Here is a 24,309-nt window from a genome sequence, read left to right as displayed (position 1 = left end):
GACGAATTCTCCTTGAAAAGTTGGGTCAAATTCTATAGATACCACATTTTGGAGAGTGACAATGCCTTTGGTCAGAAAGATCACTTAAGAGAGGAAGAATTGGGAATAAATCCTAAAATATATATATATATATATATGTACACACACACATATAAAGTATCAACTTATTTTGTGAAGAGAAAGCCAAAGCTTTACAACAAGCAGAACCTGAGCTTCAGGTATGCTAACCATGAATGTAGAATATTGCCCAATTTTTAGTTTTAAAAAAGCATTTTTAAAAATTTTAGAATAAAAAGTTTTATGAGTAGATTGAAAGGTCTCACTTTGAGGTCCATTAAACAAAAAGGACAGGCTGAGTGAGACAGAATCTTTTTTCCCCTTATTGACTTTTCTCTCATTCTAGAAACATATGTAAGTATAAATTGCATAGTCATAGATAAGCATAAATTGCCAAATCACTTTATAGTATCTAGGTGAAGAATCAGGAACTGGAAGGTGTTGGTTATAAACTTTGGAAAACCGATTTGAAAGAAATACCCTTTGAAACATGGCATCATTCATTCTCAGAGCAGCTCAGCACATGAAGGCTTGGGAGAGAATTCTAATTCACTTTTAAGTAACAGAACAAAAGTAACTGATAGTATCGGGACGGGTCAGAAGAAACGCATGTGGAGCTTTCTTACCAGGCGTGCGCCACACGCACTCCAAGGCTGACCTTCGAGTCAGGCTGTCCTGAAACAAAGGACTTGTTAAAAATTAAAACTATGCCATCAGGGTGATGGCTCTCTCCTTCTATAGCAGTTTATTGTCATGCATTTCAGAGTTGGACTGAAGGGCGATAAACTCTACGTCCTATGGGAATTTACAATAACGGTGGTGCCAATAGTTTTCTTGAGGAGTCATAAGTAGAAAAACCTCAAATTTTAAGACCCTAAATTTATTCCTGAAATGAATTAGTTCTTGCTCTTTCATACTTTTTATCTACCTTTTCTGGGGGCAAACACTCAGGTCTAGAGAGAAACTTAAAAACACTGCTTTTTAAAGAACATTTTCTTTCTTATCAAGGCAATCTTTTAATTTGGAGCCCTCATGTTGAGTATATTATACAAATTCAGCTTGCCAGTTCTTTGTTAGAGGTAGGTACTCAGTTTACATGCTATGGAAGGGTCTCATTCCTTTCAAGGGTAAAGTGAATTACTTAATCATTCTGCTTTCCTACCCTCTGTTAAACTTTTGTAACATAAAGGTCCACTATGCCCCAAATACCATTTGGAGAAATATACTATAAAGCCAGAAACTGTCTCCTCGCTATCTATCTCCCTCTCCTCTCCTCTCCCTGCCTCTCCCTCTCCCTCTCTCTCTCACACACACACACACATATCAATCAAATACCAGAAGCACATGAGTTTGGAAAAGACATAAAAGGTCCTCATAAAGTCAGGTTACCGACTTGTAACTAACAAACCCTCTCTCTTAAAACAGTAATACAGCTTTTTTAAAACCAGCTGATCTTTATTTGCTGAATTCTAAAAGGGAAAGTCTGAAAGAAGACAACAAACTAAACATCATATATGAAATAATTCAGTCACACTTCTGCTCATGAAAAGTATCACTACTATAGCAAGGATAGCCAAACATTGTTTTGTTGGGAAAATTCATTTCTCTTCACAGTAAGCTATACTTACTTAACAGGCACAGAGAGGAGGAAAGAAGGGAAATCAGGGCAAAACTACAAGTCATGGTCAACAAACCTATCTAAACCACAATAAAGCAGTAATGTGTAATATCAAATACAAAACAATCATAAAACTTCAACTAGTTTTACCACAGCACACATACATAAAATGTTGGCTTCTATAATGCAATAAAAAACAATTTTCCTGGGAATTTCAATGAGGAAAAACCAGTGAGCAATTTACCACAAGTCTCAAAAAATATCAAAAAAAAATATGATCCAGAAAGAGAGAATCTAAACATTAAAATTGTCATTTGAGGAATGGTCTCAATAATGCATTCACTGAATTAAAAGAATTTAGAAAAAATGTGGTTTAACTTAATTTACCAACTCTCTTTAAAGCACAACCCAGCAAGTCAGCGCTTAAGATTCTTTACATTCTTCTGTCACATCTTCAGTCTCCTGTTCATCTGCACGTTAAAAAGAAAAACCAAATTTGTCAGATATCTGTGCATAATTAAGAAAAATTATCAGTCTATGTTTTATAAACATTAAATCCTTTTACATATAAGACAAGTCACATTCTCATTTAATATTTATCGTACAATCACCACTGTGCAACAAATATTAAATTTATTTTAATATTTATTGAATATTAAAATCAATATTCAAAATATGCAAAATCACTGCAGACAGTGACTACAGTCATGAAATTAAAAGACACTTGCTCCTTGGAAGAAAAGCTATGATCAACCTAGACAGCATATTAAAAAGCAAAGACAACACTCTCCAACATAAATCACAGCAGGATCCTCCAAGACCCACCTCCCAGAATATTGGAAATAAAAGCAAAAATAAACAAATGAGACCTAATTAAAATCATAAGCTTCTGCACAGCAAAGGAAACTATAAGCAAGGTGAAAAGACAACCTTCAGAATGGGAGAAAATAATAGCAAATGAAGCAACAGATAAAGAATTAATCTCCAAAATATACAAGCAGCTCCTGCAGCTCAATTCCAGAAAAATAAATGACCCAATCAAAAAATGGGCCCAAGAACTAAACAGACATTTCTCCAAAGAAGACATAAAGATGGCTAACAAACACATGAAAAAATGCTCAACATCCCTCATAATCAGAGAGATGCAAATCAAAACCATAATGAGATACCATTTCACACCAGTCAGAATGGCTGCTATCCAAAAGTCTACATGCAATAAATGCTGGAGAAGATGTGGAGAGAAGGGAACCCTCTTACACTGTTGGTGGGAATGCAAACTAGTACAGCCACTATGGAGAACAGTGTGGAGATTCCTCAAAAAACTGGAAATAGAACTGCCATATGATCCAGCAATTGCACTCCTGGGCATACACACCGAGGAAACCAGAATTGAAAGAGACACATGTACTCCAATGTTCATTGCAGCACTGTTTATAACAGCCAGGACATGGAAGCAACCTAGATGTCCATCTGCAGACGAAAGGATAAGAAAGCTTTGGTACATATACACAATGGAGTATTATTCAGTCATTAAAAAGAATGCATTTGAATCAGTTCTAATGAGGTGGATGAAACTGGAGCCTATTATACAGAGTGAAGTAAGCCAGAAAGAAAAACACCAATACAGTATACTAACACATATATATGGAATTTAGAAAGATTCTAATGATAATCCTGTATACAAGACAGCAAAAGAGACATAGGTGTATAGAACAGTCTTTGGGACTCTGTGGGAGAGGGTGAGGGTGGGATGATTTGGGAGAATGGCATTGAAACATGTATGTTGTCGTATGTGAAATGAATCACCAGTTCAGGGTCGATGCATGTTACAGGATGCTCAGGGCTGGCGTGCGGGGATGACCCAGAGGGAGGATAAAGGGAGGAGGGAGGTGGGAGGGAGGTTCAGGAGGGAGAACTCATGTACACCCGGGGCGGATTCATGTCAATGTATGGCAAAACCAACCAATATAATATTGTAAAATAATTTGCCTCCAATAAAAATTAAATTAATTTAAAAAAAAAAGGAAAGACATTACTTTGCCAACAAAGGTCCATCTAGTCAAAGCTATGGTTTTTCCAGTAGTCATGTGTGGATATGAGAGCTGGACAATAAAGAAGGCTGAGTGCCAAAGAATTGATGCTTTTGAACTGTGGTGCTGGAGAAGACACTTGAGAGTCCTTTGGACAGCAAGGAGATCAAACCAGTCAATCCTAAAGGAAATCAGTCCTGACTATTTATTGGAAGGACTGATGCTGAAGCTGTAGCTCCAATACTTTGGCCACCTGGTGCAAAGAGCTGACTCACTGGAAAACACCCTGATGTTAGGAAAGACTGAAGGCAGGAGAAGGGGATGACAGAGGACGAGATGGTTGGATGGCATCACTGACTCAAAGAACACGAAGGACCGGGAAGCCTGGTGTGCTGCAGTCCATAGCATCTCTAAGAGTTGGACACGATTGAGCGGCTGAACTGAACTGCACAGTCACCACAAGCTGTACACAAAATTTACAAGAAAAAGTGAAAGATAAAGGGCTTGCCTGATTGAGCTTACAGTTATGGGATCGTTTTTGGGGTTTTGAACTAAAACGGTTATGAATTTGGAGACAGGCATCAAAATTATTATTATCACTATTATTTGCTTTGTACTAAGATTCCAGGAAGCTGGGTGAAACAAAAAGTAAATGTGACAGGGTAGATAAGAACTGATCGTCTTTCATTTCTTCAGTGTTAGAAACAAACTGTGACACTAACCGAAGTGAAATGTAAATATTCTTCTAATCTTAGTAAGAAGCTTTTCATATAAGGCAGAATTGACAATAGCACCAAATAAAAGAGAATCAGGAGAAACTGGAACCCTCAAACACTGCAGGTGGGAGTGTAAATGAGGCAGCTGACTTGGGAAACATCTGACAGTTGCTCGAAAGGCTACCATAGACCCAGCAATTCTACTCCTAGGTATATCCCCTAGAGAAATGAAAGCATGTTTGAGCTCAATCCCTTAGTCATGTCTGACTCTTTGTGACCGCATGGACTATAACCCATCAGGTTCCTCTGTCCATGGGATTTTTCAAGCAAGAATACTAGAATGGGTTGCAATTTCCTCCTCCAGGGGATCTTCCCGATCCAGGGATTGAACCCACAATCTCCTGCATCTCCTGCATTTCAGGCAGCCTTTTTTTTTTCACACAGAAGCCCCAAATGAAAATATATATCTACCCAAAAACCTGCACACCAAGATTAATAGCAGAATTTCATATAACAGCCAAAAAGTAGAAACAACTCAAATGTCTATCAGCTAATGAATGGATAAAGAAAATGTGGTAAATTCACCCAAAAGAATATTATTCAATAATAAAAGAGTAAAGTACTGATTCAGGCCACAGCATGAATGAATCTTGAAAACATCATAATAAGTAAGGGGTCAGACACAAAAGGCCACATATTGTATGATCCCACGTATATGAAGTGTCCAGACTAGGCAAATTCATAGAGTCATAAAGTAGGTTAGTGATCACCTAGGGCTGGGGGGCTGGGGGAAAATGGGCAGTGACTGTGAGTGGGTACAGTATTTTTCTCTAGGATAAGGAAAATATTGTAAAATTGATAGTGGTGATGAATGTAAAATTCTGTGAACATTCTAAAACCCACTGAATTGTATGGTATTGCTAAAAGGTTACCCCAAAAAGGTTATATCCACATCCCAATCCCTGATACCTACGAAAGTCATCTCACTTGGGAAAAGCATCTTTACAGATATAATTAAGGATCTTGAGACAAGAGCATCCTGGATTATACAGGTGGGACCTACATTAATGAACAAATGTCCTTATAAGAGAAAAGCGGAGGGAGATTTGAGACACGTGCAGAGAGAGAATGACAATGTGAAGACAGAGTCAGAGATTGGAGTGATATGAACACAAAGCAAAGAAGCCAAAGAATGTCAACAGCCTGAGAAAGTGAAAGAAGCAAGGAAGCATCCTTCCACAGAGCCTCCGGGTAGAGTGTGGCCTTGCAGACATCTTGACTTCAGACTTCGGCCTCCAGAACAGTGAGACGATAAATTTTTGTTGTGATCATGTGTTGTGGCAACTGCAGGAAACTGACACAGGTGTTTAGAGTGGATGTCGACAGAGCTGCTATTTTAAAAATCAATCTAATATTTAACAAATGATTTGGAGTTTCAGAGTACAATGAGAAATGTAGTGACACTGTCAATGCATGGAGAAGAAATATTAGCATGGAGAGGAAGGTGGGATGCATGAGAAGTGCACCTGAGTATCTCACGTGTGAGATGAGGAATAAGACCTCGGCACCACATCTTCACAAGTGCTCGTCCTTCCATCTGGAGTGCAATCCTTCTCACACACCCAGTAAGTGACCACCTGTCCTCAGAAGCTCAATTCAAATGCTACCTCCCCATCTTCCAGTCGCTCATCATTCCCTCTAGTGTTGCCAAATACTTTGTCCAGAAGCTCTTATACTTGGCCCCATATGCTGAGACTGTCTGCTTAAGTGCCTGCCTTCAGCAATATCCTATGAAATAATTCAGAGCAGTGATCATGCCCTACTCACCTGATAACCTAGGAACAGCATCCTTAATGAATGAATACAAGGGAACCCTGGAGCAGTGGTCTTAGTCATAACTAAACAACAGAATCAACCAGACCCCATCCTCAGAAACTGGCTTTAAAAAACACAGATGCCCAGAGCCAACCCCTAGAAACTGATTTAATTCTGGAATGGAAACAAGACATTAACCTGTTGTTAAATCTCACCTGATGATTCTAATGTGCAGTCAGAGATAAGAAGCACTGTTTAAGGGATGGACTCAGTATAGCTTTACATGCCAGGCAGACCTGAGGCAGATGCCAAAGAGAGAGGTCTGAAAATCAAAAGTATACAAAGTACAGATGATCCCATACCAGCTAGGTATGTCTCCAAATAAAATACTAGCCATGAAAAAGCAGTAGAGAACTAAAGAGTAGGACTAGCTTGCTCTCAGTGGTGAAGAGGAAGGTTACACACAAGAAGGAAAAGTGGGGTGGGTGGGGAGGTAAGAGGACAGTCTGGAGAAGGTAGTGTCTTCATTAAAATGAGAAGGAAAAGGTAGTGTCTTCATTAACATGAAATTCAAGAGGATAAAGCAGGGCTTGAGCAGACAGGAAAAGAAGATACTTTCTGATATTATTTTCACCATCACCACATAGGCTGCTATTTTTTTTATAATCCTAAAATAGAGTGACTAGTTCAGTTCAGTTCAGTTGCTCAGTTGTGTCCGACTCTTTGTGACCTCATGAATCACAGCACGCCAGGCCTCCCTGTCTATCACCAACTCCCGGAGTTCACTCAAACTCATGTCCATCGAGTCGGTGATGCCATCCAGCCATCTCATTCTCTGTCGGTCCCCTTCTCCTCCTGCCCCCAAACCCTCCCAGCATCAGAGTCTTTTCCAGTGAGTCAACTCTTCACATGAGGTGGCCAAAGTATTGGAGTTTCAGCTTCAGCATCAGTCCTTCCAATGAACACCCAGAGTAACTAGTAAACCATCTAATTCAGATCTTCTCACACTTCAGTGTGTATATACCTGCTGGGGGGCAACTTGTTAAAACGCAGAACCTGATACAGTAGGTCTGGGACTCTGCAGCTCTAACAAGTTCCCAAGGGATGCCAATACTGCTGGTCCATAAATCTAGTCTACAGTCATGATCTTCAGTAACTCTTTCATGTTTTCATTTTACTCTATTTGAATGATGCAGTGGAATCAGAAGTTCCCAATACTTGACAAAGTGATAAGTTCATTACAATTAAACATCAAAACTCTCCAACATGCCATTGTTCACTTTATACTAGAGAAAGTGTTATTTTATGATAAAGAAAATAATCGGGGGGAAATATTTCTATGAAGTCTACCCCAAGAAGAACTGAATTAGGGAACTATAGTCAATATTTTTTTAATAAACTATAATGAAAAATAATTTCAAAAATAATATATATGTATAACTGACTCACCTTGCTATACACCTGAAACACTGTAAATCAACTATACTTCAACAAAATATATGTTAAGAAGAAAAAGAAAATTCGTTGAAAGTAACTTGAAAAAATAAATTCATCGAATACAAATTTACTATATACTAAGGTCTTACATCAGAGAAGGCAATGGCACCCCACTCCAGTACTCTTGCCTGGAAAATCCCATGGACGGAGGAGCCTGGTAGGCTGCAGTCCACGGGGTCGCTAAGAGTCAGACACGACTGAGTGACTTCACTTTCACTTTTCATTTCCATGAATTGGAGAAGGAAATGGCAACCCACTCCAGTGTTCTTGCCTGGATAATCCCAAGGACAGAGGAGCCAGTTGGGCTGCTGTCTATGGGGTCGCACAGAGTCAGACACGACTGACGTGACTTAGCAGCAGCAGCAGCAGCGAGGTCTTCCATAAAACAGGAATTAACACTGGGAATTTCTATTATGCCAAGTCTGATATTTTGATTAAAGAAACTTGGAGGGTTAGCTTACTAAGAGCATCTGAGAAGTAATTAGTAGACTTGGAAAAGTAATTTCACAAATGATAACAAGGAGGCCTCAAGACACACACTATTTGAGAGAAAGAGAACTCCATCAAAGCAATGATGACTTAAACATTACCCTTTGAGCAGGACAAAATACTTTTAGTGGAAAAAAATTAGCTAGCAGAATCTCACCGTTCCACTGCAAACCAGTAAGACTATAGTACAACAATGTCTATATACACTGTTGTATACATAGTACAACTCTCTCTAAACAATCTAATTCCCTTCAGACTGTTCAGGTGGTAGGAACAAGGATATACATTCACTCACACCTCCTTCAAACCAACAAAACATCTTCCCCAAACCCAGTTTACCCACACCCAGGCTCAACTGAGCAAGTTGCAATCAGATCCTTTGATGGGCAGAATTTCTAGATGAAATGTATTTGGACTATAAAGTTGTCAATATTTATCTTCATTACCTCCACCATAGTTTGGCCCCAGGTAAATAACAAGGAGGGAACACAGCCCCACCCATCTACAGAAAATTGCATTAAAGATTTATTGAGAATGACCTCACCCATCAGAACAAGATCCAGTTTCCCCCTCAGTCAATCTCTCCGATTAGGAACCTTCCATAAACTTCTTATCCTTCTCCATCAGACAGCAGACAGACTGAAAACCACAATCACATAAAACTAACCAATCTGATCACATGGACCACAGCCTTCTCCAACTCAATGAAACTATGAGCCATGCCATGGAGGGCCACCCAAGACTGATGGGTGGGCCACGGTGGAGAGGTCTGACAAAACGTGGTCCACTGGAGAAGGGATTGGCAAACCACTTCAGTTTTCTTGCCTTGAGAATCCCCATGACAGTATGAAAAGGCAAAAAGATAGGACACTGAAAGATGAACTCCCCAGGTCGGTAGGTGCCCAACATGCTACTGGAGATCAGTGGAGAAATAACTGCATAAAGAATGAAGAGAGGGAGCCAAAGCAAAACAGCCAGTTGTAGCTGTGACTGGTGATAGAAGTAAAGTCCGGTGCTGTAAAGAGCAGTATTGCACTGGAACCTGGAATGTTAGGTCCATGAATCAGTACAAATTGGAAGTGGTCAAACAGGAGATGGCAAGAGTGAACATCAACACTTTAGGAATCGGTGAACTAAAATGGACTGGAATGGGTGAATTTAACTCAGGTGACCATTATATCTACTATTGTGGGCAGGAATCCCTTAGAAGAAATGGAGTAGCCCTCACAGTCAACAAAAGAGTCCAAAATCCAGTACTTGGATACAATCTCAAAAATGACAGAATGACCTCTGTTCGTTTCCAAAGCAAACCATTCAATATCACAGTAAGCCAAGTTTATGCCCTGACCAGTAAGGCTAAAGAAGCTGAAGTTGAATGGTTCTATGAATACCTATAAGACCTTCTAGAACTAACACCCCAAAAAATGTCCATTTCATTATAGGGAACTGGAATGCAAAAGTAGGAAGTCAAGAAATAACTGGAGTAAAAGGCAAATTTGGCTAATAGAGTTTTGCCAAGAGAACACACTGGTCATAGCAAACACACTCTTCCAACAACACAGGAGGAGACTCTACACACGGACATCACCAGATGGTCAATACTGAAATCAGATTGATTATATTCTTGGCAGCCAAAGATGGAGAAGCTCCATACAGCCAGCAAGAACAAGACTGGGAGCTGATTGTGGTTCAGATCATGAACTCTTTATTGCCGAATTCAGACTTAAATTGAAGAACGTAGGGAAAACCACTAGACCATTCAGGTATGACCTTAATCAAATCCCTTATGATTATACAGTGGAAGTGAGAAATAGATTCAAGGGATTAGATCTGATAGACACAGTGCCTGAAGAACTATGGACCAAGGTTCATGACATTGAACAAGAGGCAGGGATCAAGTCCATCCCCAAGAAAAAGATACCCAAAAAGGCAAAATGGTTGTCTGAGAAGGCCTTACAAATAGCTGTGAAAAGAAGAGAAGTGAAAGGCAAAGGAGAAAGGGAAAGATACACTCATTTGAATGCACAGTTCCAAAGAACAGCAAGGAGAGATAAGTGCAAAGAAATAGAAGAAAACTATAGAATGGGAAAGACTGGAGATCTCCTCAAGAAAACTAGAGATACCAAGGGAACATGTCATGCTAAGATGGGCTCAATAAAGGACAGAAATGGTATGGACCTAACAGAAGCAGAAGATGTTAAGAAGAGGTGGCAAGAATACACAGAAGAACTGTACAAAAAAGATCTTATGACCCAGATAATCATGATGGTGTGATCACTCACCTAGAGCCAGACATCCTGGAATGCAAAGTCAAGTGGGCCTTAGGAAGCATCACTATGAACAAAGCTAGTGGCGGTCATGGGAATTCCAGTTGAGCTATCACCTAAAAGATGATGCTGTGAAAGTGCTGCACTTAATATGCCAGCATATTTGGAAAACTCAGCAGTGGCCACAGGACTGGAAAAGGTCAGTTTTCATTCCAATCCCTAAGAAAGGCAATGCCAAAGAATGCTCAAACTACCGCACAATTGCACTCATCTTACACGCTAGCAAAGTAATGCTCAAAATTCTCCAAGCCAGGCTCCAACAAGTACGTGAAATATGAACTTCCAGATGTTCAAGATGGATTTAGAAAAAGCAGAGGAATCAGAAATCAAATTGCCAACATCTGCTAGATCATCAAAAAAGCAAGAGTTCCAGAAAAACTTCTATTACAGCTTTATTGACTATGCCAAAGCCTTTGACTATGTGGATCACAACAAACTGTGGAAAATTCTTCAAGAGATGGGAATTTCTTGAGAAATTCTGCCTCTTGAGAAATGTGTATGCAGGTCAGGAAGCAACAGTTAGAACTGGACATGGAACAATAGACTGGTACCAAATAGGAGTACATCAAGGATGTATATTGTCACCCTACTTATTTAACATATATGCAGAGTACATCATGAGAAATGCTGGGCTGGATGAAGCACAAGCTGGAATCAAGATTGCCGGGAGAAATATCAATAACCTCAGATACGCAGATAACACCACCCTTATGGCAGAAAGCGAAGAGAAACTAAACAGCCTCTAGATGAAAGTAAAAGAGGAAAGTGAAAAAGTTGGCTTAAAGCTCAACATTCAGAAAACTAAGATCATGGCATTTAGTTCCATCACTTCATGGCAAATAGATGGGGAAACAGCAGCAGACTTTATTTATTTATTTATTTATTTATTTTTGGCTCCAAAATCACTGCAGATGGTGACTGTAGCCATGAAATTAAAAGACACTTGCTCCTTGGAAGAAAAGTTATCACCAACCTAGACAGCATATTAAAAAGCGGAGACATTACTTTGGCAAAATTACTTTGGTTCATCTAGTCAAAGCTATGATTTTTCCAGTAATCATGTATGGATGTCAGAATTGGACTATAAAGAAAGCTGAGCACTGAAGAATTGATGCTTTTGAACTGTGGTGTTGGAGAAGACTCTTGAGAGTCCCTTGGACTGCAAGGAGATCCAACCAGTCCATTCTAAAGGAGATCAGTCCTGGGTGTTCATTGGAGGGACTGATGCTGAAGATGAAGCTCCAATATTTGGCCACCTCATGCGAAGAGTTGACTCACTGGAAAAGACTCTGATGCGGAGGGATTGGGGGCAGGAGGAGAAGGGGATGACAGAGAATGAGATGGCTGGATGGCATCACCGACTCGACGGAGGTGAGTTTGAGTGAACTCCAGGAGTTGGTGATGGACAGGGAGGCCTGGCGTGCTGTGATGCATGGGGTCGCAAAGAGTCGGACACGACTGAGCAACTGAACTGAACTGAACTGAACTAAGGACCCTAATAGTATAACATAATTAGTTTTCTTATGTATAAACTGAATGCCATATTTCTCAAATATGCACAGCAAAATCTTGTGACTTGCATTAATTTGACAAATTGAGCACTCCACACTAGGGAGCCTGATTTTAATAATTCTGGCTAGGGCCTTGGACATAGGTGTAAAACAGACAAGCAAAAAACTTCTCAGATGATCTCTACATTCATCCTCATTAGGAATAATGCTCTAGTGGTTTGTAACACAGCTTCTCAAATTTCACTGTAATTATCACAGGGGAACTTATTAAAGTGCAAATTTTGGTTCAGTATGCTTGAGGTGGGGCCTTAGGCCCTGAACTTGTAACAACACTCCAGTGATTGGACAATATTCTAAGCAACAAAGGCTTATGACATGGGATGGATATCATATGGCCCCAAAGGGTCAAGCACGTGAAGTAGAGAGGGCCAGATGGGGCCACGTTTTCCAGTAGAGCACATGCTCCTAAAAGGAATATACTATTCGGCTCTCCTCCCCAAGTGTAAGACCTGCTGATTTGCTAGAAAAGTCAGAAATTTAGGCTTCTATGAGAAATCTGATGAAATATTAAGTACTATGTAGGCCAACCAAGTCCAATCACTGCACTAATCATTTTATGTGAATTTTCTCATTTGATTCTTATTATAATCCTAGGGGATAAGTACTAAAGCCATATTATCTATAGATAAGGGAACCAAGGTAGAGAGGAGAGAGAGATTAAGTAACGTGCACAAGACCATCTGCTAAAAGTCAAGCAAGGATTCAAACCTAGGTCTGTCTCACTCACAGCCCACATTCCTAACCCCTAAACCAGATCACGCTGGTGGGTGGTTGAGCCAGGCATCTCTGCTCATCTACGTTCTAGCCTCGAATCCTGCTACTTAGCTGGATTCTGTTAACTTTATCTTTTGGGGTATTAATTTTCTCATTGATTTTATGTTCTCAGTTTCAATTTAAAGTGGCCAACCATCCCAGTTTGCCAGAGACTGAGGGTTACCCAAGACAAGGGACATTCAGTGTAAAATCAGGACACTCCTGAGCAAACCAAGACAGTTGGTCTCCTTAGTTTTCACTTAGTGGTGTTATGTTAAAAATAACCCTATCTGATTCACTGTTATATTTGTTATAGAAATTTTAAAAAACATTATTCAATAAATGAGTCCTAAGGGAAATTTCACTGTTTTCCATGAAAAATTAGTGTAGTCTTGTCCCCCTTTTTTACTCTGTGATTGACTTTGTGTCCCTTTATGCCTTATGCTATCTTTGTTATTTGCCAATCATATTTTCCTTTTAGTTACATGAATTTGTTGATAAGTGGCTCAAGTGCTTGATTAGAAAAAAAAATACTATACATGTATAGATGCCTTTTTGATTATCTAGAAATCAATTCAGCATAAGAAGCTTTGATTAAGTACTAGACTAACCACAGACCTGAAGCACTAGTGTACCTGGCAGTGTCTCTGTGTTTGATGTGATCAAAGTCCACTTACTCCTCTCACAATTCCATGTGGGGGAACTTTCAGTGGGGATGCATCCAGCTTCATCCCCACCATGGGAAAGAATAGTCAGTTATCTGATTGGTGAGTCTAGGGGAAGAAACAGCATGCTCAACTCATTCCTCTCTCCAGGGTGGGTCACCATTCTCTGCCAGGGTGCCCTTTGCTCCTCTGTACTACTGATCCACGTGGACAGGTCTCCATGGGTGAGGCTTGACGATTTTCACCTCTGCCAGAGTGAGTATGTAGGTTTATCTTGAGGGCATAACATCAAGAAGACCATTTGGCTACCTACCCAGGTGACATCAATCCCCTACTTTTCATCAGCAATAAAGCCAACCTCCTAATCTTCATTTGTCAGAATCTATACATCTCTCAGTTGGTTTGATAGGAGTCGGGAAGAGAAAACGCTATTTATCGGTCTTCTGAAACCCCAACAGTAAGTGAGTGTAAAACTGAATTTACTGGACCTTGTATCCAAAAAGTCAAATAACAATAGCTATCACTAAGCTTAAAGCACAAAATGAAAAATGAAGTATTTCAGGAGGGGGCAATCAAGGTGGCAGAGTGAAAGGACAAGAAGCTTACCTTCTCCCACAAACACATCAAAAACACATCTAATGTGAAACAGTTCTCTCTGAAAACAAACTGGCAGAAGGACTCTTATACAGCCAAGGCTGTAAGAAAGATACATAATTAGGAAGGGAAGAAAAGCAATCGGGACAGGACCTGGGCCCCTGGAAGAGAATTCAGATGAAAATGGAGATTACTCAAGCAGACACCTGCCCTGGGGAGTGAGCAGTTCAAGCAATAGTTTGAGTGCTCTAGTGTGGGGTCTTACACAAGGGAGATAAGCCCCTTGGCTTGTTGGAGGACCTCTGGAACAATTAGAAGGGTTATGGGAAGCTTAGACTGTTCGTGGCTGGAGAAGGCAATGGCATCCCACTCCAGTACTCTTGCCTGGAAAATCCCATGTGCAGAGAAGCCTGGTAGGCTGCAGTCCATGGGGTCACTAAGAGTTGGACGTAACTGAGTGACTTCACTTTCACTTTTCACTTTCATGCATTGGAGAAGGAAAATGCAACCCACTCCAGTGTTCTTGCCTGGAGAATCCCAGGGATGGGGGAGCCTAGTGGGCTGCCATCTATGGGGTCGCACAGAGTCGGACACAACTGAAGCAACTTAGCAGCAGCAGCAGACTGTTCATGTAAGAAGTGCATATATACTGGCTAGGCCTAAGGCAGGACAGAGAGACATTTGCTCTAGGAGCAGCTGGTTTTCCACACCTGCCTTGCCATGTGCCCCAGCCGAAGCTCCAGCCTCCTCACCCCATGCCACACCATGGTGCCCATGACCAAGAAATGACCCAACTGTAGGACACAGAGGTAACCCAGTCCTGAGGTGGAGTCTGGGTGGGGTGGCAGTTGCCATTGTTGACATTTACTTAAGTGGAATCTCAGAAACTGCTCAGATCTCTGACAGCAATTGCTCTACCACAACTCATCTCCTGATACACATCAAGACTCCACATGGGCCCCAGTCAGCCCTGGAGAATGGTTCCACCACAGGGCAGGGGTGGTAGAAGCTGGGGGCAGTGATCATTTGTGAGGGACAAAGGTTATTAACACTCAAGCCTGCATCTGAGCAAAGACACAGTTGCTTCCATAAGTAGCATATCAGACTTCTGTCTGTGCATGGACCTTACCTATTTCAGCAGCACCCTTCTCTGGGGCAAGAGTTTTGAACAGGAAGAGGGAACAACACACACTTAAAGGGAGCAGAGTCAGCTCAGAAAGGAGAAGATAATAAAGATCAAAGAAGAAATAAATAGGGACAAAAAATTAGAAAAGATCAATGAAACCAAGAGCTGTTTTTCTATAAAGATAACAAAAGGGAAGGGAAGAAATAAAACTGTCATGTTTGTAGATGACATGATACTTTATAGAGAAAACTCTAAATTCTCCACCTAAAACCCATTAGAACTAATAAATAGATTCAACAAGGGAACAGGATATAAGATTAATACACAGAAGTCTATTGTTTTTCCATATACCAATAATACTATCAGAAAAAGAAAATTTTCCCTTTTAAAACCAATCTCTTTTAGAATCACATCAATAAGAATAAAATATGTAGGAATTAACTTAACCAAGAAGGTAGAAGACCTATACTCTGAAAACTATAAAACATTTATATAAGAAATTGAAGATGATACACAGAAATGGAAAAATATCCTGTGTTCTTGAATTGGAAGAATTAATACTGTTAAAATGGCCATACTACCCTAAGAAATTTACAGATTTAATGCAATACCTATCAAAATACCCATGACATTTTCCATTTTCCACAGAACTAGAACAAATATTCCTAAAATTCATATGGAACCACAAAAGATTCCAAATTGTCAAAGCAATCTTGAGAAAAAATAAGAACAAAGCTGGATAGACTTTAAACTATACCATATATACCACATAAACTATACACATATACCACAAATATAGACTTTAAACTATACCACAGAGCTACAGAAATCAAAACAGCATGGTACTGGCAGAAAAATAGGCATGTAGATCAGTAGACTAGAACAGAGAGCCCAGAAATAAACCAGTGCACCTATGGTCGATTCATCTATGACAAAGAAGGCAAGAATATGCAATGGAGAGAAAAGTCTCTCTTTAATAAGTGGTGCTGGGAAAACTGGGCAACTACATGTAAAAGAATGAGGTTACAACATTTCCTCACAACATATGTAAAAATAAACTCAAAATAGATTAAAGACATAAATGTAACAACTGAAACCATAAAACTCTTAGAAGACAAAATAGGCATAACATTTTTGACATAAATTGTAGTAACTTTTTTTAGTCTGTAGCCTAAGGCAAAAGAAATAAAAGCAAAAAATAAACAAACAGAATCTAACTTAACTCCAAAGCTTTTGCTCAACAATAGAAGCCATCAATGAAACAAAAAGACAACCTGCAGAATAGGAGAAAATATTTGCAAATGATATGACTAACAAGGATTTAGTATCCAAAATATATAAACAGTTAATACAACTCAATATCAAAAAAACAACCCAATCAAAAAATGAACAGAAGATCTGAATGGACATTTTTCCAAAGGGGACATGCAGATGACTAATAGGCACATAAAAAAGATATCCAACATTGTAATCATCAGAGAAATGCAAATGAAAATAAAATGTGATATCACCTCACAACTGTCAGAAGGGCTATCATCTAAAAGTCTACAAATAACAAACGTCAGAGAGGATGTGGAATAAAGGGACCCTTGTACACTGTCTGTGGGAATGTAAATTGGTACATTCACTGTGGAAAACCGTATGTAGTTTCCTCAAAAAGTAAAAAGAGAACTACCATATGATCCAGCAATTCCACTCCTGGTTCTATACTCAGGAAAAAAAAAATGAAAAGACTAATTCAAAAACACACATGTATCCCAAAGTTCTTACCAGTACTATTTACAACAGTCAAAATATGGATGCAATCCAAGTGACCATCAACAGACAAATGCATAAGAAGTGACATATCTACCTACCTACCTATAATGGAATATTACTCAGCCATAAAAAGAATGAAATTCTACCATTTACCGCAATACAAATAAACCTAGAGTATATTATACTTAAATAAGCCAAAGAAAGACAAATAATGTATAACATCAATTACATGTGGAATCTAAAAGATAATACAAATCAATACATACAGCAAAACAGAAACTGGCTCACACATAGAGAAAACAAATTAATGGTTCCCAGAGGGGAGAGGGAAGGAGAAGGGGCAAGTTTGTGATATGTGATTAAGAGATACAAACTATTATGTGTAAAATAGATAAGCAACAAAAATATACTGTATAGCACAGGGAATTCTGGACATTATCTTGTAATAACCACTAATAGAGTATGATATGCAAAAATATTGAATCACTATGCTACACACCTGAAACCAATATTGTAAATCAACTACACTTCCCCCAAAATGAGGTACTTCACACTGGAAACTTCTAATACATCTGTGAAGCAAATCCTTATCTTCAATTCCACAATTGAAATTGGTCCTCAGTGTCACTAGATTTGGACCCCGATGCTTTTGAACTGTGGTGCTGGAGAAGACTCTTGAGAGTCCCTTGGACTACAAGGAGATCCAACCAGTCCATCCTAAAGGAGAGCAGTCCTGGGTGTTCATTGGAAGGACTGATGTTGAAGCTGACACTCCAATACTTTGGCCACCTGATGCGAAGAGCTGACTCTTTTGAAAAGACCCTGATTCTGGGAAAGATTGAAGGCGGGAGGAGAAGGGGACGACAGAGTATGAGATGGTTGGATGGCATCACCGACTCAATGGACATGGGTTTGGGTGAACTCCGGGAGTTGGTGATGGACAGGGAGGCCTGGCGTGCTGCGGTTCATGGGGTCACAAAGAGTCGGACATGACTGAGCGACTGAACTGAACTGAAGTTTTATCTGACTCTATCTTTTAGAAGCAGAATTTTAAAATTCATAACAACATATTTGCTACTTAAAGAGAAAATGATGAATGATTCTTCTTATTTTCTTCCTGTCTGTTTACAGAAATCTCATCTGAATCATATATTCACACATATCTGTTTCCTGAGAAAGATAGGGAATATAATATAACAGTTGAATACACTGTAATTTCTCATTATAATTACATCTTTAAAAGGATTTTTGCCAGGAAAACTGGTTTAGCATTTAGTTTTAGGGTTCACTTTTGCATAAATCACATAATGTCCAATTTTGTATTTTAGAATAAATTGATTAGCAAGTTATTTTAATAATTGTAAATGCTGAGGTTAGTAAAAGAAAAACTCCCAGCTTTGGATAGGCTGACAAGCATCCAAAATGTAGGATTTATTCCTTAAAGTTTATCATGCAATAAATACAAAGTAAAATATGGTTCATATATTCACATCTATTCTATCTTGCTGCTGCTGCTGCTAAGTCACTTCAGTCGTGTCCGACTCTGTGCGACCCCACAGACGGAAGCCCACCAGGCTCCCCCGTCCCTGGGATTCTCCAGGCAAGAACACTGGAGTGGGTTGCCATTTCCTTCTCCAATGTGTGAAAGTGAAGTCGCTCAGTCCTGTCCGACCCCTAGCGACCCCACGGACTGCAGCCTCCCAGGCTCCTATTCTATCTTAAACCTCCATAATCACAGGGTTGTTTTAGTCAAATACTGAGAGTATCTAGAGTCATCAGAGGCATGTTTTCAGAAGTTAAAGGTAAATCACCATAGCTTCTTTCCATTATGTCACATTAAATTCTAGTTCATTCCATATTTCCATGCTCTACTTGGCGTCAGATACACATCCGTGTGACTGACATTCACACGGAAGTAATGTCATATCTCAGTAAAACGCTCTTCTCAACCCCCACACACTGACTCCATGACAATGAGACCCCATACACAGTAAATCATCATACCCAACTGAATAAGTTTTGATTACAGTTGACAAAAAAGAAATCCCAATACTTTCTTCCTAATAAAACCTTTTCGTCCAAAAAGAAAAATACACTTCAATTTTAGAGTAGAACAACGTTTTTACAGTCTACTTGTTAAGTGAAGAAGGTTGGTGGGAGAAGACAGACCACACTCATTTAACTGAATTACCTGTTGTAAATAAACTCTGCTGCTAGGTAAAAAGAGTATAGCTTGTGGAATTTCAAAAAAAAAAAAAGTTCCAAATCTTTATATAGAATATCAGGCTTGCATAATTCTTAAGCAATACCATCTGCTTTCATTCATAATGCGAAGAATAAATGTGAACCACATTTTCAGTGTATTATTCTAAAACTGGGGCTTCCCAGGTGGTGTTAATGGTAAAGAACCTGCCTGTCAATGCAGGAGATGTAAGAGAGGTGAGTTTGATCCCTGGGTTGGGAAGATCCCCTGGAGGAGGATACAGCAAACTACTCCAGTATTCTTGCCTAGAGAATTCCTGGAGCCTAATGGGCTACAGTCCATAGGGTTTCAAAGAGTCGGACATGACTGAAGCAACCTAACACGCACTCACACGTCTAAAACTGGATAATTTAAATCCCTTTATTTATTAAACAGGCACTTGATTTAAGGCAGCACTTTGGACACCAGAGAAGATGTAACAATGAATCAGAAGATAGGACCTCTGTCCTCAAAAAGGTTATACAGTTCTAAGAGTATATGGGTGTATGCCTAACAATGTGAGTCTGCGTGTAAAATGATGTGATGGGGACTGATACCCTTGGACATTCAGAAGAGAAGTAAAACTTTTAAAAGAGAGGAGCAGGGAAGGTTACATAGACAGGATGGGGCTAGAATTCAACTACCATTGAAGGTATACCTGCACAATCCTGAGAAGAAACAGTCTTGAGCAACATAGAGAGCATGCACATCCTGTACATCCTGAGCCCAAATTAGCCACATAAGCTGAATGACATCTAAGACACATAGAGACTGATTATGAAGACAGCTTCAGGTCAGATTCTGAAGGCCTTGAACAGCAAGTGAAGGAGTTCAAACTTCATTCAACAGACAGAGGAGAGCCATAGAAGCTTTTTGAGCTGGAGAGTATGTTCATCAAAGTTGTACTTTGGGGGAATAAGTTTAGGTGGTTGACAATGTCAGGAGAAGAGACAGCAGAGCAGGGATACCTGATCAGGTTACTGCATTGATCCAGCTGAGAGGGTAGGAACAGCAAGGGAGTGATGGACATGGGAGACATTGCAGAAGCAGAACAAACAAGATTTGAAGACTGGAAGTGGGAAGCGAGGGAAAGGGAAGAACCAATGATGACTCACATTTTTAAGCCTGGGTGACTGAGGAAATGGAAGTCAAGAGGAAAATCTGAGTTGAGAGAGAAGGATGAGGAAATTAGTTGGAGTTCATATCCAGATGGCAGTTTCAGGGCTAAGGAGTTAGTTCAGAATTAATAGATTATAGATTTAATAGGTAATAGGTATAGATTTAATAGGAAATATATTTTAATCTACATGAGAGGGAAAGTTGAAGCTATTTAACTTCAAAATTTGAGCTTACAAACTCAACAAATATAACACAGACTACGTTAGACCTCTAACATAAATAATTGAATATTTGTTTATATCAAAAAACTTCCCATAGTATTGGTATCTTGTACCATTGGTAAGATGCAACACTGGATCAAAAAAACAAAAAAAAACCCTGACAATATACAAGTAGCTGGGACGGGAAGTTCGTATACCAAAACTAACAGAACCACAATGATACACAGCATTCCACGAATTCATCCCTTGGAACAAATATTCATCACTGATATTTGGAAGTTAAAATACTAAGCAAATCTACTCAAATTATTTATAGCCATTCAAACTAATTTCTCTTTTCCTTTGAAATCAACACTGCTTTCTGGATAACCATAACAACCATAACTAATAATGACATTAGTTATCATTAAATATAATGTATTTTGTAACAGTACTAATCCCAACAATGATCTGATATAAACATTAATAAATATGTTCTTACATTAATTAGCGTGCTCTTAATTGACCCGTCTGTGACTTTCAAGGATACCTCCTTATCCTACTATATTTTGAACTGTATTACCTTTATATTGAGGTGTTTAGTAAAGATTATTTTCAGCACATTCTCCAAGCCTCACCTGGTTTGAGTTTCTCTGGAGGGCTGAGTTTCACATGTTGGTCTTCAGATGAAAGGCTCACACTGACGCCATACAGTGGATCGTCCAAGAAAGAGGGCCTTTTCAGTCTCCCAATGCCCAAAGTCTTAGACATAAAGTAGTCTTCTGTATCACTAATAACCTTGTCCTCAGGAAACTGAAGGCATTTCACATTCTCTGCTTCAAGGAGAAGAGCTGGCGACATGTGATGCCCAGTCAAGGCTTTGGTGAGAAAGTAGCCTCTGGATGTTTCACATTCTACATTCTTGGGCACATTTATGTCCTGGACCTCAGTGCTTCTAACCTTTGTTTTTGACCTGTTTAATGACTCAGAGAGAATAGATCCAGAAAGCTGGGGGAATTCAGGTATCATATCCTCAATGTCTTTCTCTTCTCTTTCTGGAGACAGTCTAACTGTGGATTTTTGTTTGAATGAGCATTCATCCAGAAGACACCTTAACTGTTCCTCAGAGAGAAGTGATGTTGAATCTAACTGATGAGACAAATCAAAAGTTTTCATAGTCAGTTGAATGAGTAAACATATTTATCTTCGGTAAGCTTTCAGTAATACAATATAAATGCAAGTAACAGAAAATCCTTTACACAAAACACCCGAATAGTACAATCATTCATTTTAAACCATTCAAACTTGCAGGGGAAATGTACAACAAGCCTAGACAAGAAGCTTAGAATCAATCACACATACTAAAATCCAGGAAAAGTCCCATGACACTGATGGAAATTAATTACTGCACCAAACTAACCACTAACACTCTACATATAGTAATAACCTTGGGCTGCAATGAAGATATTAAAAAAAACCCTTCAATTTTTTAAGTCTTGGGGCATCAAGCAGGGTAGTAAGTAACCACTTTGATAGAAAGCAAGAAAGTCTGCCACAATATCTAGTTGGTGTTTCTCTGTTTCCTCCATTTCTGGGTATGAACCCTCAGTTCAGTTCAGTCGCTCAGTCGTGTCTGACTCTCCGCGAACCCATAAATCACAGCACGCCAGGCCTCCCTGTCCATCACCAACTCTCGGAGTTCACTCAGACTCAAGTCCACAGAATCGGTGATGCCATCCAGCCATCTCATTCTCGGTCGTCCCCTTCTCCTCCCGCCCCCAACCTTTCCCAGCATCAGAGTCTTTTCCAGTGAGTCAACTCGTCGCATGAGGTGGCCAAAGTATTGCAGTCTCAGCTTTAGCATCAGTCCTTCCAATGAACACCCAGGATCGATCTCCCTTAGAATGGACTGGTTGGATCTCCTTGCGGTACAAGGGACTCTCAAGAGTCTTCTCCAACACCACAGTTCAAAAGCATCAATTCTTCGGCGATCAGCTTTCTTCACAGTCCAACTCTCACATCCATACATGACCACAGGAAAAACCATAGCCTTGACTAGACGGACCTTTGTTGGCAAAGTAATGTCTCTGCTTTTTAATATATTATCAAGGTTGGTCATAACTTTCCTTCCAAGGAGTAAGCGTCTTTTAATTTCATGGCTGCCATCAGCATCTGCAGTGACTTTGGAGCCCCAAAAAATAAAGTCTGATGCTATTTCCACTGTTTTTCCATCTATTTCCCATGAAGTGATGGGAATGCCAAAGAATGCTCAAACTACCGCACAATTGCACTCATCTCACACGCTAGCAAAGTGATGCTCAAAATTCTCCAAGCCAGGCTTCAGCAATATGTGAACCGTGAACTCCCAGATGTTCAAGCAGGTTTTAGAAAAGGCAGAGGCACCAGAGATCAAATTGCCAACATCCGCTGGATCATGGAGAAAGCAAAAGAGTTCCAGAAGAGCATCTATTTCTGCTTCATTGACTATGCCAAAGCCTTTGACTGTGTGGATCACAGTAAACTGTGGAGAATTCTGAAAGAGATGGGAATACCAGACCACCTGACCTGCCTCTTGAGAAACCTGTATGCAGGTCAGGAAGCAACAGTCAGAACTATACATGGAACAACAGACTGGTTCCAAATAGGAAAAGGTGTACGTCAAGGTTGTATATTGTCACCTTGCTTATTTAACTTATGTGCAGAGTACATCATGAGGAACGCTGGGCTGGAAGAAGCACCAGCTGGAATCAAGATTGCTGGGAGAAATATCAATAATCTCAGATATGCTGATGACACTACCCTTATGGCAGAAAGTGAAGAGGAACTCAAAAGCCTCTTGATGAAAGTGAAAGAGGAGAGTGAAAAGGTTGGCTTGAAGCTCAACATTCAGAAAACAAAGATCAATGCATCTGGGTATGAACCCTATCACCACCCAATTCCTTAATTCAGGCAAACAGGGTGGATTAACCTGCCCCTGGGGATTCGCCACTCCTTTGTCTGTCTACAACTTTCAGTGGACAATACTACGGAAGACAGAAAAGGAAGGGAGAAGGGGTGATGCATCCTGAGATGTGCAGTGGCTTCAGTGCTACAGGTCTAGACAGAGGCCAGGGGCATTCCAACAGCAGTGCACTCTGGGGGGAGGATTTGATCATTTAATCTCTGTTTGTAAACATTATCAGGATTTGATTGTTTAGAACAAGATATTAAGGATTTAAAAACTTTTTTTTTCTCTTCCAGCAATGTTCTCAGTAAATAAAATTAATCAAACAAAATTATAGAGCCATGTGTTCTATAAGAATTCAGCTGAACAGCATGCCACCTGAATTGCAACAATGATTGGAAAGGAACATGACTGAAATATATTGAAAGACACTGAAAAAAATTCTCCTTCTTTAAAGAATTAGCACTATACCTGAATTACATAGTAGATTATCTAGGATAACATTAATCCTCCTTTACAAAGGAATGAATTATCTGACAACAGGAAGTTCCCATAAGAAAACATAATCATGACTTGTAATGACCTTAACTTTTACTTCAATAAAGTAAAACAATGTTATTGGTCTAATCTGTAGTACACAGTAAGAGTTAACCAAATATTCTGCATTTACAAAATATTGGTGGGGAACTATCATGGAACTAGTATAGTTAATTCCCCATAATGTGTAATGCCTCTACTGTAGCTAACAAAAAGTAGCATGTAAAAAGAACTTCATATCATGCTTTTAA

At 39.6% G+C, this 24,309-nt stretch overlaps 1 protein-coding gene across 1 annotated transcript; it reads right to left on the bottom strand.

The window, feature by feature from the left end:
* Positions 1-177: 177 nt before the first annotated feature.
* Positions 178-21,889, bottom strand: LOC148776480 (fibrous sheath-interacting protein 1-like). The gene is made up of 2 exons (XM_088839811.1): positions 21,216-21,889; positions 178-2,145 (listed from the first exon to the last, which is right to left on the bottom strand). The coding sequence occupies exons 1-2, from the start codon at positions 21,751-21,753 to the stop codon at positions 2,099-2,101; spliced, it is 585 nt and encodes a 194-aa protein (XP_088695937.1). The 5' UTR covers positions 21,754-21,889; the 3' UTR covers positions 178-2,098.
* Between the last annotated feature and the right edge of the window lie 2,420 nt (positions 21,890-24,309).

This window comes from Moschus berezovskii, chromosome 9 (assembly GCF_049115385.1).
Source record: "Moschus berezovskii isolate FMDL1 chromosome 9, NW_MosBer_1.0, whole genome shotgun sequence".
In the NCBI taxonomy this organism is placed as follows: domain Eukaryota; kingdom Metazoa; phylum Chordata; class Mammalia; order Artiodactyla; family Moschidae; genus Moschus; species Moschus berezovskii.
The sequence above is the reverse complement of the archived record's forward strand: the minus strand, read 5'-3'. Positions and strand labels throughout refer to the sequence as shown.

What these genes read in the sequence shown, in the direction of transcription:
- LOC148776480 (XM_088839811.1), bottom strand. Translation starts at nt 21,753, where the DNA reads ATGAAAACTTTTGATTTGTCTCATCAGTTAGATTCAACATCACTTCTC. An exon ending in TCCAGAGAAACTCAAACCAG is followed by an intron (nt 2,146 to 21,215) that starts GTGAGGCTTGGA and finishes TTTAACGTGCAG; the next exon opens with ATGAACAGGAGACTGAAGAT.